General features: G+C 48.3%; 1 protein-coding gene across 5 annotated transcripts in view; it reads left to right on the top strand.

The window, feature by feature from the left end:
• VWA3A (von Willebrand factor A domain containing 3A) overlaps positions 1–15,612 on the top strand; it is a 68,747-nt gene that overhangs the window by 5,743 nt on the left and 47,392 nt on the right. For all 5 annotated transcript variants that reach the window (XM_021086489.1, XM_021086487.1, XM_021086486.1 and 2 more), the window contains 5 exons: positions 4,910–5,034; positions 5,131–5,208; positions 7,650–7,704; positions 11,694–11,792; positions 13,668–13,774. In XM_021086489.1, coding sequence (XP_020942148.1) covers positions 4,910–5,034; positions 5,131–5,208; positions 7,650–7,704; positions 11,694–11,792; positions 13,668–13,774 — 464 coding nt within the window. The remainder of the gene's footprint in view (positions 1–4,909; positions 5,035–5,130; positions 5,209–7,649; positions 7,705–11,693; positions 11,793–13,667; positions 13,775–15,612) is intronic.

The following is a 15,612-nucleotide window of genomic DNA, read 5'->3' as shown; positions in this document are numbered from 1 at the left end:
CAGTATCATGCAGTGCTATTGGAGCAAGAGAGGTATGCAGGAGAATCACCTGCTAGAAAAAAAGCCAGAACCATGGTTTTAGGCTCCCAGGGTGTCAGTGAGCTGTCTTCCCATAGTGACTGTCCAGAATTCAAAATTCATTCAACCGTAGAAACTGTTGTCATTGGGGTTGTTGGTGTGAGCCTGGCCCATTACCACCTGTCTATTCTATACTAGAGTCAAAGATGATCCTTTAAAATGATCATCAGGGAGTTCCCGTCATGGCTCAGTGGTCCACAAACCTAACTGGTTATCTATGACGACACAGGTTCAATCCCTGGCCTTGCTCAGTGGGTTAAAGATCCGGCGTTGCTGTGAGCTGTGGTGTAGGTCACAGACGCAGCTCGGATCCCGGGTTGCCGTGGCTGTGGTGTAGGCCGGCAGCTACAGCTCCAATTCAACCCCTAGCCTGGGAACCTCCATACGCCACAGGTGCAGCCCTAAAAGGACAAAATACAAAATAAATAAATAAATAAAATGACCATCCATCAAAAACAACATCATGTTGATGCTGGCAATTAAACAATCAGGAAAACAGTTGTCTTTTATACTGGCACTTATGCAAGAGCAAGTTTAAGTGAAAGGAAATGAGCAAATGTCAATAGAATCTGGAGATTCAGAAGGATTCTTTCCATGACTTCAGAAGCTGATGCTATGCGTCTTTATTTCACCTAATTTCTTAGCAAATATATGACTCTCCAGGTGTACAGGGACCACTCCTACATTTACCAGCTCCAGCTAGGACCTCCTTTACCTCACAAACGAATACCAGTGGGAAAGAGGAAAAAGGATTGTTCCCACCCAAGGATCTTACATCCTTCAGTATCCAATCAGTACGTCCTACAGTCAAAATCTATACTGCATTTAATGATAGCTCTTCAACTACTAATACAAAATCCACATCCTAAAACATGATGGATCATTTAAAAAGCAAGTAAAATGGAAGAAAGGTGAATTACAAGTCTGCCAATCTCAGTGATCCCAACGGGGCGGGGGGGGGGGGGTGGTTGTCTTGAAAGATGAGAAAAGCGACATCTAGTGTTCATATAACGCAGAGCAGTGTTTTCCTAGGTGTGGGGTTGGGGCTAAGACTACCCGGCGGAGCCGTTCCAAGGACAGGACGTTGATTAGCATAAAATCACAGAATGACGAATTTGTCTTTTCGGTCGGTTCTCATGCAATCCTTCATGTAGTCATAGTTTGGTGGCGTTTTAAGGCCATATAACAGTTCCCCGTTGTGACTCAGCAGGTTAAGTACCATGTGAGGATGCGGGTTGGATCCCTGGCATGGCTTAGTGGATTAAGGATCCGGCATTGCTGCACGTGGCTCAAGATCCAGTGTCGCTGTGGCTGTGGTGTAGGCCACAGCTGCAGCTCTGTTTCTGGCCCGGAAACTCCCCTATGCTGCCCGTTTGGCTGTATAAGTAAACAAACAAACAAACAAAGGCACAATAGCCTTGCAGTTACAAGCATGACTCAAGCTATATTGCTTGGGTTTGAAACCCAGCTCCACCACTTACTAGCCGCGTCACTTTAGACAAATTACTCCATTCTCAATACTTCAGTTTCCTTGTCCGTAAAATGAGGTTGATGCCGAAACCGAAACCTCTTTTGTGGACGTAAGTGAGTGAATAGATGGAAAGTGCTTGACACATCATAAGTGCTACTTAAGCGTTTGCTCTAATGATGAGTGTTTTTCACACTTCTTCCACACTTGTGAATTCCCTTTGGAAACCGAGGGTGAGCAGAGCTCAGGCACTGAACGTAAGGTGTCCCATACGCTCTAGCTGGATGTGAGAGAGGCATTTATTTTCATTGCCTTTCTTTGTTACCTTCGATTTGTGACCAAACCTGAAGGAGAAGTGAGGGTTGTTGTTAAGAATGGTTGATGCAGGAGTTGCCCTCGTGGTGCAGTGGTTAATGAATCCGACTAGGAACCGTGAGGTTGCAGGTTCGATCCCTGCCCTTGCTCAGTGGTTTAACGATCCGGCGTTGTCGTGAGCTGTGGTGTAGGTCACAGACACGGCTTGGATCCCGAGTTGCTGTGGCTCTGGCATAGGCTGGCAGCTATAGCTCCGATTCGACCTCCATATGCCACCAAAGTGGCCTAAGAAATGGCAAAAAGACAAAAAAAAAAAAAAAAGAATGGTTGATGGAGTAGCACGCAAGGCCATGTGCTAGATCTCAGGGTCACGAACCCATCTGACAGATGAAGAAAGAGCAACCCACTTTACTTGTCTCGCATCACAAAGCTAGTGAGTGGGGAGCCCGGGACTGTGCTCCCTTCTTCCCTCCCTTTCTTCCTCTGTCCTTTTCTCCTTCTGAAGCCTCTACCTGATCTCATCCTGTCTACTGCAGCTCAGTCAGCCGTAGCAGGTAGCTTCAACCCCTTGTCCACCACCTCACCCTCGACAGTGAGAACCTGTCAAATACAAGCCCAAGTGGTACCCACTCAAGCTTCAGGCAGGTGCACAGGAGATGGGCAAGGCCAACTTTGGGTCTAGATGGGGTCAAGGCTAAACAGGCTCTTTCCACAGCCATCTGATGCTGCAGGAAGGTCTCTCTCGCTATGGGACGGAACTGGCCTCCGCCTAAGATGCTGTTCTACACCTTGAGTCATGGCCAACCCCAGCCACAAGGAAGCCATCCATATCTGAAAGCTCCTGCAGAACCCCTGATTCTTTTTTTTTATGTTTTTCTAGGGCCACACCCGTGGCATATGGAGGTTCCCAGGCTAGGGGTCGAATCGGAGCTGTAGCCACTGGCCTACACCACAGCTACAGCAATGCAGGATCCGAGCCGCGTCTGCGACCTACACCACAGCTCATGGCAATGCTGGACCTTAACCCACTGAGCGAGGCCAGGGATCGAACCTGCATCTTCATGGATGCTAGTCAGATGGTTACCCGCTGAGCCACAACGGGAACTCCCAGGGAATATTTCTATCTTGTTCACACTGGGGCCAAGCACCAGGGACAGTGCCTCGTTCAAAGCAGGGCTCTGACAAGGCAAGATTGGAACAGAGCCTCAGGCCAGCTCCCATGTGTACCATCAGTGCTGAATGTTTGCCATGAACCACTTCAGCTTCTCCACCAGGGCCACCACCCACGTCTTGAGCTTAGCACTCTGTAAGGGACAGCAGGGGGGTCAGTAGGCACAGTCAAGGGGGCTTGTCCACAGCTATAGCACTGCTGTGATGGCTAGGACATTCTTCTATTTTTTTTCTTTCTTTTTTTTTTTTTTTTTTTTTTGTCTTTTTGCCATTTCTTGGGCCACTCCCGTGGCACATGGAGGTTCCCAGGCTAGGGATTGAATCGGAGCCATAGCCACCAGCCTACACCAGAGCCACAGCAACACGGAATCCGAGCCGAGTCTGCAACCTACACCACAGCTCACGGCAACGCCGGATTCTCAACCCACTGAGCAAGGGCAGGGATCGAACCCGCAACCTCATGGTTCCTAGTCGGATTTGTTAACCACTGAACCACAACGGGAACTCCAGAAATTCTTCCTCTAAAACGTTTACCCACTGTGCCTGTTTCTGGAAAACCCACTCCCTCATTCATCAGTCAACAAATGTTTGTGGAGGATCCCTCAGACTGAGAGGAAGGCAGAATTCATGTACCTGAAAAGATACCGAGAATGCAAATATGGAAATAAAGAAGATACGAAGGAGGGCTTGTGCTGTGGTGCAAGGGGATCGGCAGCATCTCTGGAGCACTGGGACACAGGTTCAATCCCCAGCCCGGCACAGTGAGTTAAGGATCCGACCTTGTTGCAGCTGCTGCATAGGTTGCAACAACCGCTTGGATCTGATCCCTGGCCCGGGAGCTCAATAGGCCTCCAGGCGGCCAAGAAAAGAAGAAGGGAAAAAAAAGATGACATAAATGAGAACAGAGGCACTTATTCTGATCTTGCTACGGCAGCAGAGGCCACTACCATCACGTGCATTTGGCAGAGACTCAGAGGCAGGCAGGGGACTAGGAACACTTTAGAGGGAAAAATCAGAAAATTTCCAGGTGAGCCCTGAAGAAGGGCATTGGCCCTCAGAAGCCAAAGGCCAGCCAACTAGAAGCCAGGCATCTCCTGTAATTGGTTTGGGAGCATATTTGGCTTTCTCTGGTGGGTCCTGACCTGGAAAGAGATTAAAAAAAAAAAAAAAAAATGGGGACGTTCCTATTGTGGCTCAGCTGAAACAAATCTGACTAACATTCATGTGGATGCGAGTTTGATCCCTGGTCTTGTTCAGGGGATTAAGGATCCGGCGTTGCCGTGAGCTGTGGTGTCGGTTGCAGATGCGACTCGGATCCTGCATTGCTGTGGTTGTGGGGTAGGCCAGCAGCCACAGCTCTGATTGGACCCCTAGCCTGGGAACCTCCATATGCAGTGGGTGCAGCCCTAGAAAAGACAAAAAAGACCAGAAAAAAAAAAAAAAAAAGGAAAGCTGGCAGTCACTGCCAGTCCTAACCTCCTGGTCCTGTTGCTGCAGAGGTGATAGTTTGGCTTCGAGGAATGGTTGCCACAGAGGTTGTGGGTCAGAGTTCTGTGGTCACACAAGGTCTGGCTGCTGTCTTGTATTCAGTCTCTCACAAAAAAGTACGTGGTGAGTGGTGAATCATCCAGACACATTCAGAGAGGAGGTGGGGGTTGGGAATGGGCATTTCTGGGGCAGCTGGCCTGGAGCACAGGTGTCTGCATTTGTCTGTTCCCTCAGCCAGGTGAGCCCTTGGACAGACCTATCTCAGGGAGCATCCATCAGGGCTGACACCCCTGGGGGCGGGGGGGTCCATGTGGCAGGAACACAAGTCATCTTCAGCCTCATTCTCTCTTTCCACTGTTTTCTGTTTGACTCCGGCTTCTTGTCCCGCAGAGACTGCAGGAGGAGGAGACCCAGCCCTCAGCCTGGGAGGACTCAGAAGATTGGCTTCTAAGGCACAGCTTAAAGTCCGAGAAACTCACCTTGGCTGAGCTGCTAAGCCAGGGCACAGCCGTGCTGTAAGTCTGAAGCCATGCCCCTCATCCCCAAGCCTGCAATGACATACTCAGGCCCCTGAGCCCAAGAGACCCTTTTGTATGACTTTGCTTCTTCAGGGAGGAGGGCAGCCAGGTCACGAGGAAAATGTACGTCTCCACTGAGACCATCCACCGGTTCGAATCCAAGCTTTCTAAGTAAGTCTGTTTCTCATTATCCTTCCCATAATCCCAGAGCTCTTAGAATCACCTTCGTTTCAGGCTGTCTCAGCAGCTGGAAAATGACTTTGTTCAAAGGACAGTCTCTGTGGGAATTTGGGTAGGACTCGTTCCACTTCTAGCCGCCGTTTCTTCTTTTCTCAACCCGACCAGTTTTTCTCAGCCTTTTAAAATCCATGGTCCCTTTGGAGTTCCCTTGTGGCACAGCAGGTTAAGGACCTGGTGTTGTCACTGCAGAAGCTGAGGTCCCTGCTGTGGCATGGGTTCATGCCCTGGCCTGGGAACTTCCACATGCCATGGGTGCAGCCAAAAAGAAAAAAAAAAAATTAAAATCCATGGTCCCTTTGGATGAACACATAAAACCTCACAATCTCATCTAATGTGCAATGGTTAAGAGTGACTGGTTTCAATGACAAATTGGTTAAGTTCATATTTTTGCAAAAGTTGTGTCAAAAATATTCAGGCTTCCCCGCTTCTAAACCTGATTTTTTTTTTTTTTTTTTTTTTTGCTTTTTTATGTAGGGATGCACCTGCGGCATATGAAGGTTCCCAGGCTAGGGGTCGAATCTGAGCTGCAGATGCCGGCCTATGCCACAGCCACAGCCACACCAGGTCTGAGCCACATCTTTGACCTACACCACAGCTTATGGCAATGCTGGATCTGTAACCCACTGAGCGAGGCCAGGGATCAAACCCGCAACCTCATGGTTCCTAGTCAGATTCATTTCTGCTGTGTCATAATGGGAACTCCCCAAAGCAGATTTTAACAGCACCATTCCCGTGCAGCAATCAATAGGCCATGATTACTGCTTGCCTGAGGTTTCTTAAAAGGGGAGAATAAGAATTAATCGCCAACATTTATGAATGTGTCAAGAATTGTGCAAAGAGCTGCACACGTTATCTTATTTAATTCTCACAACCACTCAAAATAGAGTGTTACTCTCAAGCTGGTTAACCAAGAGTCAGTTGCTCGATGGCCAATTTGCCAAATGTATCAAAACATTTTAACTGGAACTTTTATGGTCAAGATTCTTGGGTTGCAAGGTTCCACAGATTCTAAACAATTCTGCCATCTTTTGGCAGATTGGTTTTAGCTGTGAATCCAGCCTTTTAAGGAAGTTCAGGTCTATTCAGTTGATTGGTCATTTGGCACATTGATTTGCAGAGAATTAGCTTTCAATAAACTGACTCTTGGCAAATGGACTTGGACAGAGTCTTATTATTACCTTCATGCTGGAGGTGATGAAACTGGGGCTCAGAGAGTTTACCACACCTGTCCAGGGTCACACAGCTAGTCAATGGCAGAGCTGGATCTCAGAGACAAGCGAGTCTCTTTATACAGGGTTTTTTTTTTTTTTTTTTTTTATCTTTTTGCCATTTCTAGGGCCACTTCCACGGCATATGGAGATTCCCAGGCTAGGGGTCTAATCAGAGCTGTAGCCACTGACCTACACCAGAGCCATAGCAACACAGGATCCGAGCCGCATCTGCGACCTACACCACAGCTCACGGCATTGCCGGATCCTTAACCCACTGAGCGAGGCCAGGGGGTGGGTGGGTCCTTAACGTGAGCACCTGTGACAGGCTAGTTTCCAAACAGCCACTGGACTGGTTTGCAATTAAGGGGAAGCTCAAGAAACTCCTCTGGGCACTTTTCTTTTTTTCTCTTTTTTCTTTTTTTTTTTTTTCAGTCTTTTTTAGGGCTGCACCCACAGCATATGGAAGTTCCCAGGGGTCTAATCCGAGCTGTGGCTGCCAGCCTATGCCACAACCACAGCAACATGGCCACGCTGGATCCTTAACCCACTGAGCGAGGCCAGGGATCGAACCTGAGTCCTCATGGATGCTCATCAGGTTTGTTTCCGCTGAGACACAACAGGAACTCCCTGGCCACTTACTTTTCAAAAACTAAGCTGTGTGTTCATCAATCCACTGAGAAACTGCGGCTGAGTCTCCTCATCTGTGCATTTATGACCATGTCCAGTTGCCTAGAAAATTTGTCTGAAAAGACACAGATTTAGGAAGGGCAAGAATGTTCTTCCACCTTCTTCCAGAGACCAGCCCTCCTTTAAAGGCCACTCCTAGTTCCACCAAACCACAGCCACTTGTAACGCTCATCGCCATCCCCAAGGGCACCATCCACATGCTGGATCCCTGTCACAACCTCTCTATCCGCTACCCCAGCAAGCACATGCCTTCAGTTTTCTCTTTGCTAGAAGAGAGAGTTTTCCCCTTATATTCTCCCAAAATAATATAATGTGAGGCGTTTTCCCTTTGTATGTAAGGAGATTTCTCCCAATGCCTTAGACACATGAAAAGAAAAAATATTCCCACCTGCGTTTTTCTTCCATGTATGTAAATGGCTGTTGCTCAGCGATGAAGCTGACCTCGGGTGACAAGTCTTTCTGGTGTTTTGACAGAGCTATTGAACTCTACCAACGGAGAATTCAGTGGCTCACAGAAAACAGCAAGAAGGTAACAGACATAGATTTCATAATTTTCCCCTTTCATGCATTCTGTCTGTATTTGGTTTTTTGTTTGTTTGTTTTTGTTCTTTTTGTCTTTTCTAGGGCTGCACTCGTGGCATATGGAGGTTCTTAGGCTAGGGGTCCAATTGGAGCTTTAGCCGCTGGCCTATGCCAGGACCACAGCAAAGTGGGATCTGAGCTGCATCTGTGACCTACACCACAGCTCACGGCAATGCCAGATCCTTAACCCACTAAGCAAGGCCAGGGATCGAACCTGAAACCTCATGGTTTCTAGTCAGATTCGTTTCCACTGCACCACGATGGGAACTCCTATTTTGTTCTTTTTTTATGGCTGAGTAGTATTCCACTATGTATATGTACCACATCTTCTTAATCCATTCATCTGTCAGTGGACATTTAGGTTGTCCACTACCCCTTTCTGACAGACCCCAACTGGATTCCAGGGAGGCAATCACCTGTAACTCAGCTCATGAATCCTCTGGATTCTGGGACACCTGGGGTAATGCGTAGTCCGTCACTGGGCCCAATTCCCGACGCTGCTGTCAGCAAGGCCGTGGCCAAGTGGCCTCACTCCTCTGGGTGTCTGTTTCCATATAAGCAGAAGGTAAAAGCGAGGGTTATAAAATGGAGGCACTCAGGCAAATCTGGCCCAACAACCATATTTTTCTTGGCCCCCATGGTTTTAAATATTTCTTGAGGAGTTCCCATTGTGGCTCAGTGGGTTAAGGACCCAGTGTAGTCTCTGTGAGGATGAGGGTTCCATCCCCAGCCTTGCTCAGTGGGTTAAGGATCCTGTATTGCTGTGAGCTGTGGTGTAGGTCACAGACGCCACTCTAATCTAATGTTGCTGTGGCTGTGGTGTAGGCTGGTGGCTACAGCTCCAATTTGACCCCTAGCCTGGAACTTCCAAATGCCACAGATGCAGCCATAAAAAAAGAAAAATGTTGTTGAATTAGTAGCTAAGATTTTATTTTTTTGAATTATATTTGAGATTTATACTATTGCGCTAGTTTCAGGTATATAGCAAGGAGAAATATATATACATAAACACATTTTTCAGGATATTTTCCCATTGAAGTTATTACAGAATATTGAGCAGGGTTCCCTGTGCTATACAGTAGGTCCTTGTTATCTAGTCTATACATAGTCATTGTATATGTCAGTCCCAAACTCCCCATTTCTCTCTTTTCCCCACGTTTCCCCCTTGAGTTGCCAAGATTTTAAAATCCTGATATCTCACTTTTCTGTCTGCTTTCAATATTCTCTTGAAAAGTTGGACCCTCTGGCACCACTAGGCTCCAATTCCCTCTTATGTACTTTTCCTATTATTTCTAGGGGATACATTTCTAGAATTTCAACGGCTAGATTTCAAGGAATGCATATGTTCAATGACAAAGGTTCTAAAGTCAGATTTCTTGAATGTTAAAAGGACAGGACTGGACTCAAATTGGAACTCCTCTGGTCCCTGAAAATTGGCAATGTTTTGGGACGCTTCCTACTTCATCTGGGTGATGAATTCAATACACATTGATTAGGTGATTACAGAGCAAGCCCTTTCCCAGGATTGTTTAATGAATAAATCAACAAATCATATGCAAAGTCAGTTGGTGATGGTGCTACAAAGAAAAGTAAAGCAGAGTGAGGGAACTGAGAGTGAGATTGAAGGGGCGCTATTTAAATAGAATGGTTGGGAATTCCTGTCGTGGCTCAGTGCTAAGAAACCTGACTAGCATCCAGGAGGACACAGGTTCGATCCCTAGCCTCGCTCAGTGGGTTAAGGATCTGGCATTGCTGTGGCTGTGGTGTAGGCCAGCAGCTACAGCTCTGATTTGCCTCCCCCCAGTCTGGGAACCTCCATATACTGCAGGTGCGGCTCTAAAAAGACTAAAAAATAAAAAAAATAAACAGAATGGTTAAGGAGGAGACATTGAACACCTAAAGGCAGGGAGGGAGGGAGCCCTGCAGAGATCAAGGGAAGAGGAAACAGCACATGCAAAGGCCCTGGGGCAGGAACAAGCTTGACCTGTTCCGGAAGCAGCCAGCAGGCCGGCTAGCTGCCCGGAGCTAGCAGAGCAGTGTGGAGAGTGGATTTCTTTTTTTTTTTTTTCTTGCTATTTCTTGGGCTGCTCCCGCGGCATATGGAGGCTCCCAGGCTAGGGGTCTAATCAGAGCTGTAGCCGCCGGCCTACGCCAGAGCCACAGCAACTCGGGATCCGAGCCGCGTCTGCAACCTACATCACAGCTCACAGCAACGCCAGATCGTTAACCCACTGAGCAAGGGCAGGGACCGAACCCGCAACCTAGGAATCATGATTCCTAGTTGGATTCGTTAACCACTGCGCCACGACGGGAACTCCCTCAGACTGTATTTGAAAGTGAGAGTTTTAAGCAGAGAAGTGACATGAGTCAGTCCTTAAGTTGCAAAAAGACCGATGTAGATGCTTCATAAACTGACTGTAGGGAACAAAGACTAGGAGGCAGGGATGGTGGCTCAGATTTAAGTGCTAGGTTGGGGGATAGGATGAGAACTGATGGATTCGGATTGAGCTTTGAAGGCAGAGCCGGCAGGATTTGCCAATGGGTTGGGTCGGTGTGGGCCAGAGTGCCTGGTGGTGAATGTTCAATGCCACGTACCCAGGTGGGGAACATGGAGCAAGGAATAGGTTCGAAGAGGAACCATAACTTAAGTACCCAATAAAGCATAATTTAAAGGCCAAAAGCATCCAATGGAAACCTACTGCCCTAGAGAACTATCAATTTCATGTGAATGAAAATTCCAATTTGCCGTGCAGCTATTAGCAGGATGAATGTTATGCGCTGAATCAAACAGCATTGACACGTAGCTAGAAATAGCTGCTAGAAACATAATTAGAAACGCAAAGAAATACCACTGCAGAACTCAACACCTCTGCCTTTCATTGGGAGAAATGAAGTAATAATGATAATAATAGTAATAATAATAATAATGAAATAATAATAATCATGCAGTTAGACGTCAGACTTTATGTCTTACAAAGGAGGCTTTTCTACAATCTCCAAATTTTCTTTTTTTCTTTTTTTTTTTTTTTTTGTCTTTTCGCTATTTCTTTGGGCCGCTCCCGCGGCATATGGAGTTTCCCAGACTAGGGGTCTAATCAGAGCTGTAGCTGCCAGCCTACGCCAGAGCCACAGCAGCGCAGGATCCGAGCCGCGTCTGCAACCTACACCACAGCTCATGGCAACGCCGGATCGTTAACCCACTGAGCAAGGGCAGGGACCGAACCCGCAACCTCATGGTTCCTAGTCAGATTCGTTAACCACTGCGCCACGACGGGAACTCCTCCAAATTTTCTTTAATGAACATGTATGACTTTATAGGAGTGGATAGTAAATATTAAGGGGGAAACTTTTTTTTTGTTTGTCTCTTTAGGGCCGCGCACCCGGCATATGGAGGTTCCCAGGCTAGGGGTCCAATCAGAGGGGGAAACTTTATTTATTTTTATTTATTATTTTTGTCTTTTTGCCTTTTCTAGGGCCACTTCCTCGGCATATGGAGGTTCACAGGCTAGGGGTTGAATCAGAGCTGTAGCTGCCGGCCTACACCACAGTCAGAGCAAAGCGGGATCCAAGCCACATCTGCCACCTATACCACAGCTCACAGCAGCACCGGATCCTTCACCCGCTGATCGAGGTCAGGGATCAAACCCGCAACCTCATGGTTTCTAGTCAGATTCATTAACCACTGAACTACAATGGAACTCCCCGGAGGGGGGAAACTTTTACATAGAACTGCCAGAAATAGGAGCAGATCATGCCCAGAGCGAAAGCCAGGAGTCTGGAATTTGCTCTTTCCTCTATAAAATGGTTCTTCCTTCTGCTGCTTCTCATTGGGATCAAGGACTCCTTGAACTTCTGCTCCTCAGAGCAGCTCAGCGAAAGGTTTGGGGAGGCACAGAGCTGTGTGGGTTGTCTCCACCCTTCCCTCTTTGGTTTTAGGCGTTTGGCCTCATCAAGGGGGCCCGAGTCGGCATCCTGGTGGATGTGTCAGCTGTCAGCCGTGGCCCTCAGAAAGAGGAGTTCCAAAAGGACCTCCTGGTAAGTCTCTGGCACAAAGTCCCTGAAACCACCCCCACCAGCACACCCTCCCCTTGTAAGCTTGCTAACCGGCTTTGTTGACAGCGGAGGCGAGAGAGTGTTTTGCAAAGCGCAATTCACACTTAATTAGCACGTACAGTTAAAAAAAAAAAAATTATGTTGAGGTCTGGGAAACCCGGCCTCAGAGTCATTCTCTGTCGCAGTGTGAGCTTCTGGTATTCACAGAATAGCAGCTCCTCTGAGCTTGACTTTGCTTCAGAGCTCGGGGTCCCTGGAAAGACAGCCTGGAGATGGCCATCAGTTGGGCTGACTCCAGCACAGCCCAGGCTTCTGGCCTTTTCCAGACAGAGGAACCATTCTGGTTGCTCTGGCAGGTCACTAACCGAGAAGCTAAGACTCCTAGGATCAAATCCCAGGCCCCTCTGCCACTTCTGTGTGATGGTGTCACCTTATCTTTTTTTTTTTTTTTTTGTCTTTTTGCTATTTCTTTGGGCCGCTCCTGCGGCATATGGAGGTTCCCAGGCTAGGGGTCGAATCGGAGCTATAGCCACTGGCCTACGCCAGAGCCATAGCAACGCGGGATCCGAGCCGCATCTGCAACCTACACCACAGCTCATGGCAACGCCGGATCATTAACCCACTGAGCAGGGGCAGGGATCGAACCCGCAACCTCATGGTTCCTAGTCGGATTCGTTAACCACTGCGCCACGACAGGAACTCCAGGTGTCACCTTATCTTTAAAGTGGGGAAGGAGTTCCCGTACTGGCTCAGGGGTTAACGAACCCAACTAGGAACCATGAGGTTGTGGGTTCAATCCCTGGCCTTGCTCAGTGGGTTAAGGATCCAGCGTTGCCATGAGATGTGGTATAGGTGGAAGACGCGGCCCGGATCCTGCGTTGCTGTGGCTGTGGTGTAGGCTGGCAGCTGTAGCTCCAATTGGACCCCTAGCCTGGGAACCTCCCTATGCTGCAGGTGTGGCCCTGAAAAGACAAAAGACAAAAAAATAAAAAATAAAAAAATAAAGTGGAGATGATAACAGTTGACACCCCAAGGGGTTGCCAGGGGACAAAAGGGGTTCACGCAAGTGAAGTGGTGAGTGGAGCATGGAAAAAGGCCTCCATGAAGTGCTTCTTTGGGGAAACTGTAGCGCTTTGAAGAGAACCTCAGCAGCCAAAACAAGGACCTTTTAGAGGGATCAACATGGGCCAGTCCTGTCCCCTGTTCCTGGTATTCAGGCTCCCCCTCATGACTGGTCCCCAGGGCCCTAGGTGGGCTGCTCCAGTATTGGCCAGAGCAATACTTGTGTTGGCCGCAGCAATGAAGTTTCTAGCTGGCCGAGAAGGGGGAGGGATTCTCTTACTGTTGGATGTTTACCAGGCTGAGCCAGGGAGCATCCAACAGGCTGGTGCTCCATCCATCTCTCCATCCCCAGCTCACACATCCTGGACAGAAACCACGGTCCCAACCCGCGTCCTCTTCTTCCCTGGGTGCCACAGTTCAGCGCCTAGGGTCCAACCCCAGAGCACATGGAGGTGGCTGCTCATCCCACCCACACCCATGGCCCAAGGGTCCCCTAAGGAGCTGCTTCAGGAGGGACGTGGGTCTGCAGTCAGGGATGGTGAGGGCACACACGCGCCTTGGCTGGCCTAGGGCCCGCCCTCACCAGGTACAGCCAGGGACAGGCTGGGATGAGAGTTGGGTTGTGCCTCCTGCACCCCGAGACCACATGGGCAGCAAGCAATTGCCCCCTTGGGGCCACTAAGCTGAGCCTCAAGCGACCGTGTTTCAGCACAGCTCACACCCGAGCCCAGAGGGCCAGCTGCGGCGTGAGAGGTCTGTGGCCCTGAGAGCCAGTGATGTCCTTTTGTCCACCAGAGCCTCATTGACGAGCAGCTGAGCCACAAGGAGAAGCTATATATCCTGTCTTTCGGCACCACCACCAGCGCCCTCTGGCCCGACCCCGTGGACGTCAGCGCCTCCACGTGAGTGATTGCCCAGCCTTGGCCCGGGTGTTTATCTGGTCATTTTCCTCCCTGCCAGGGTCTTTATTGCACGATTAAAGTGCAAACCCAAGGGAGTTCCCGGCGTGACGCAGCAGAAAAGAATCCAACTAGGAACCATGAGGTTGCAGGTTCGATCCCTGGCCTCGCTCAGTGGGTGAAGGATCCGGCGTTGCCAGGAGCTGTGGTGTAGGTTGCAGAGGTGGCTGGGATCTGGCGTTGCTGTGGCTGTGGGGCAGGCTGGTAGCTGTAGCTTTGATTTGACCCCTAGCCTGGGAACCTCCATGTGCCCCGGGTGCAGCCCTAAAAAGCAATAAATAAATAAAGTGCAAACCCAAGGCCCAACAGATCAGTGAGTACAAAGAGATGATTCACAAAAAGCAGAAACACAGGGAGCCAGTAACTTTTGGAAAAGTGGTCAACCTCACAAACACCACAAAAGGTAAAGACCAGGCATCTTTTTTTTTTTAATTTATTTTTTTGTCTTTTTGCCATTTCTTGGGCTGCTCCCACAGCATATGGAGTTTCCCAGGCTAGGGGTCGAATCGGAGCTGCAGCCACTGGCCTACGCCACAGCCACAGCAATGTGGGATCCAAGCCGAGTCTGCGACCTACACCACAGCTCATGGCAACGCCGGATCCTTAACCCACTGAGCAAGGGCAGGGATCGAACCCACAACCTCATGGTTCCTAGTCGGATTCATTAACCACTGAGCCATGACGGGAACTCCAGGCATCATTTTTTACCCAGAAAACTAGTACAGATAGTTTTATTATTATGAAATTGTTCATTTTCAAAAATTCAAGCAGCATGAAAGGATAAATAATAGCACATGAGTCTCCCTCTGCCCCTAGCTCCCCTCTCAGCTCCCAATAACAGTTTCTTCTACTTCTGACCTGCATCAGTGTGTTTATCATCTTTTATTTAAACATAATCAGGAGCATATTACACTGTTCTGCATCTTGACTTTGCTACTCATCTTCTTATTTAAAAAGTTAAAGTTTTTTTTTTTTTTTTTGTCTTTTTGCCATTTCTTGGGCCGTTCCCACGGCACGTGGAGGTTCCCAGACTAGGGGTCCAATTGGAGCTGCAGCCGCCGGACTATGCCAGAGCCACAGCCACATAGGATCCAAGCCGCGTCTGCGACCTACACCACAGCTCAGGGCAACGCCAGATCCTTAACCCACTGAGCAAGGCCAGGGATTGAACCCGAAACCTTGTGGTTCCTGGTCAGATTCATTAACCACCGAGCCACAATGGGAACTCCAAAAATTAAAGAATTTTTTATTTAAAGTATAATTGGTTTACAGTGTTGTACCAATTTCTGCTGTATAGCAAAGTGACCCAGTCATACATATGTATATATGTTCTTTTTCTCATATAATCTTTCATTATGTTCTATCCCAAGAGATTGGATATAGTTCCCTGTGCTACACAGCAGGACCTCATTGCTTATTCTTTCTAAATGTAGTAGTTTGCATTTACTAACCCCAAACTCCCTGTCCATCCCACTCCCTCCCCCTTCCACTCCCCCTCCCCCTTGGCAACCGTAAGTCTGTTTGTGTCTGTGAGGCTGTTTCTGTTCTGTAGATAGGTTCGTTTGTGCCATATTTTAGATTCCACCTAGAAGGGATATCATATGGTATTTGTCTTTCTCTTTCTGACTTACTTCACTTAGTATGAGAATCTTGACTTGTATCCCTGTTGCTACAAATGGCATTATTTCATTCTTTTTAATGACTGAGTAGTATTCCAGTGTATGAAGAAGCTGTATCCACAGCTGTATCCACAGCTTCTTCATCTATTTATCTGTAGATGG

This window comes from Sus scrofa, chromosome 3 (assembly GCF_000003025.6).
Source record: "Sus scrofa isolate TJ Tabasco breed Duroc chromosome 3, Sscrofa11.1, whole genome shotgun sequence".
NCBI lineage: Eukaryota > Metazoa > Chordata > Mammalia > Artiodactyla > Suidae > Sus > Sus scrofa.
This window is presented reverse-complemented; position numbering and strand designations above follow the sequence as displayed.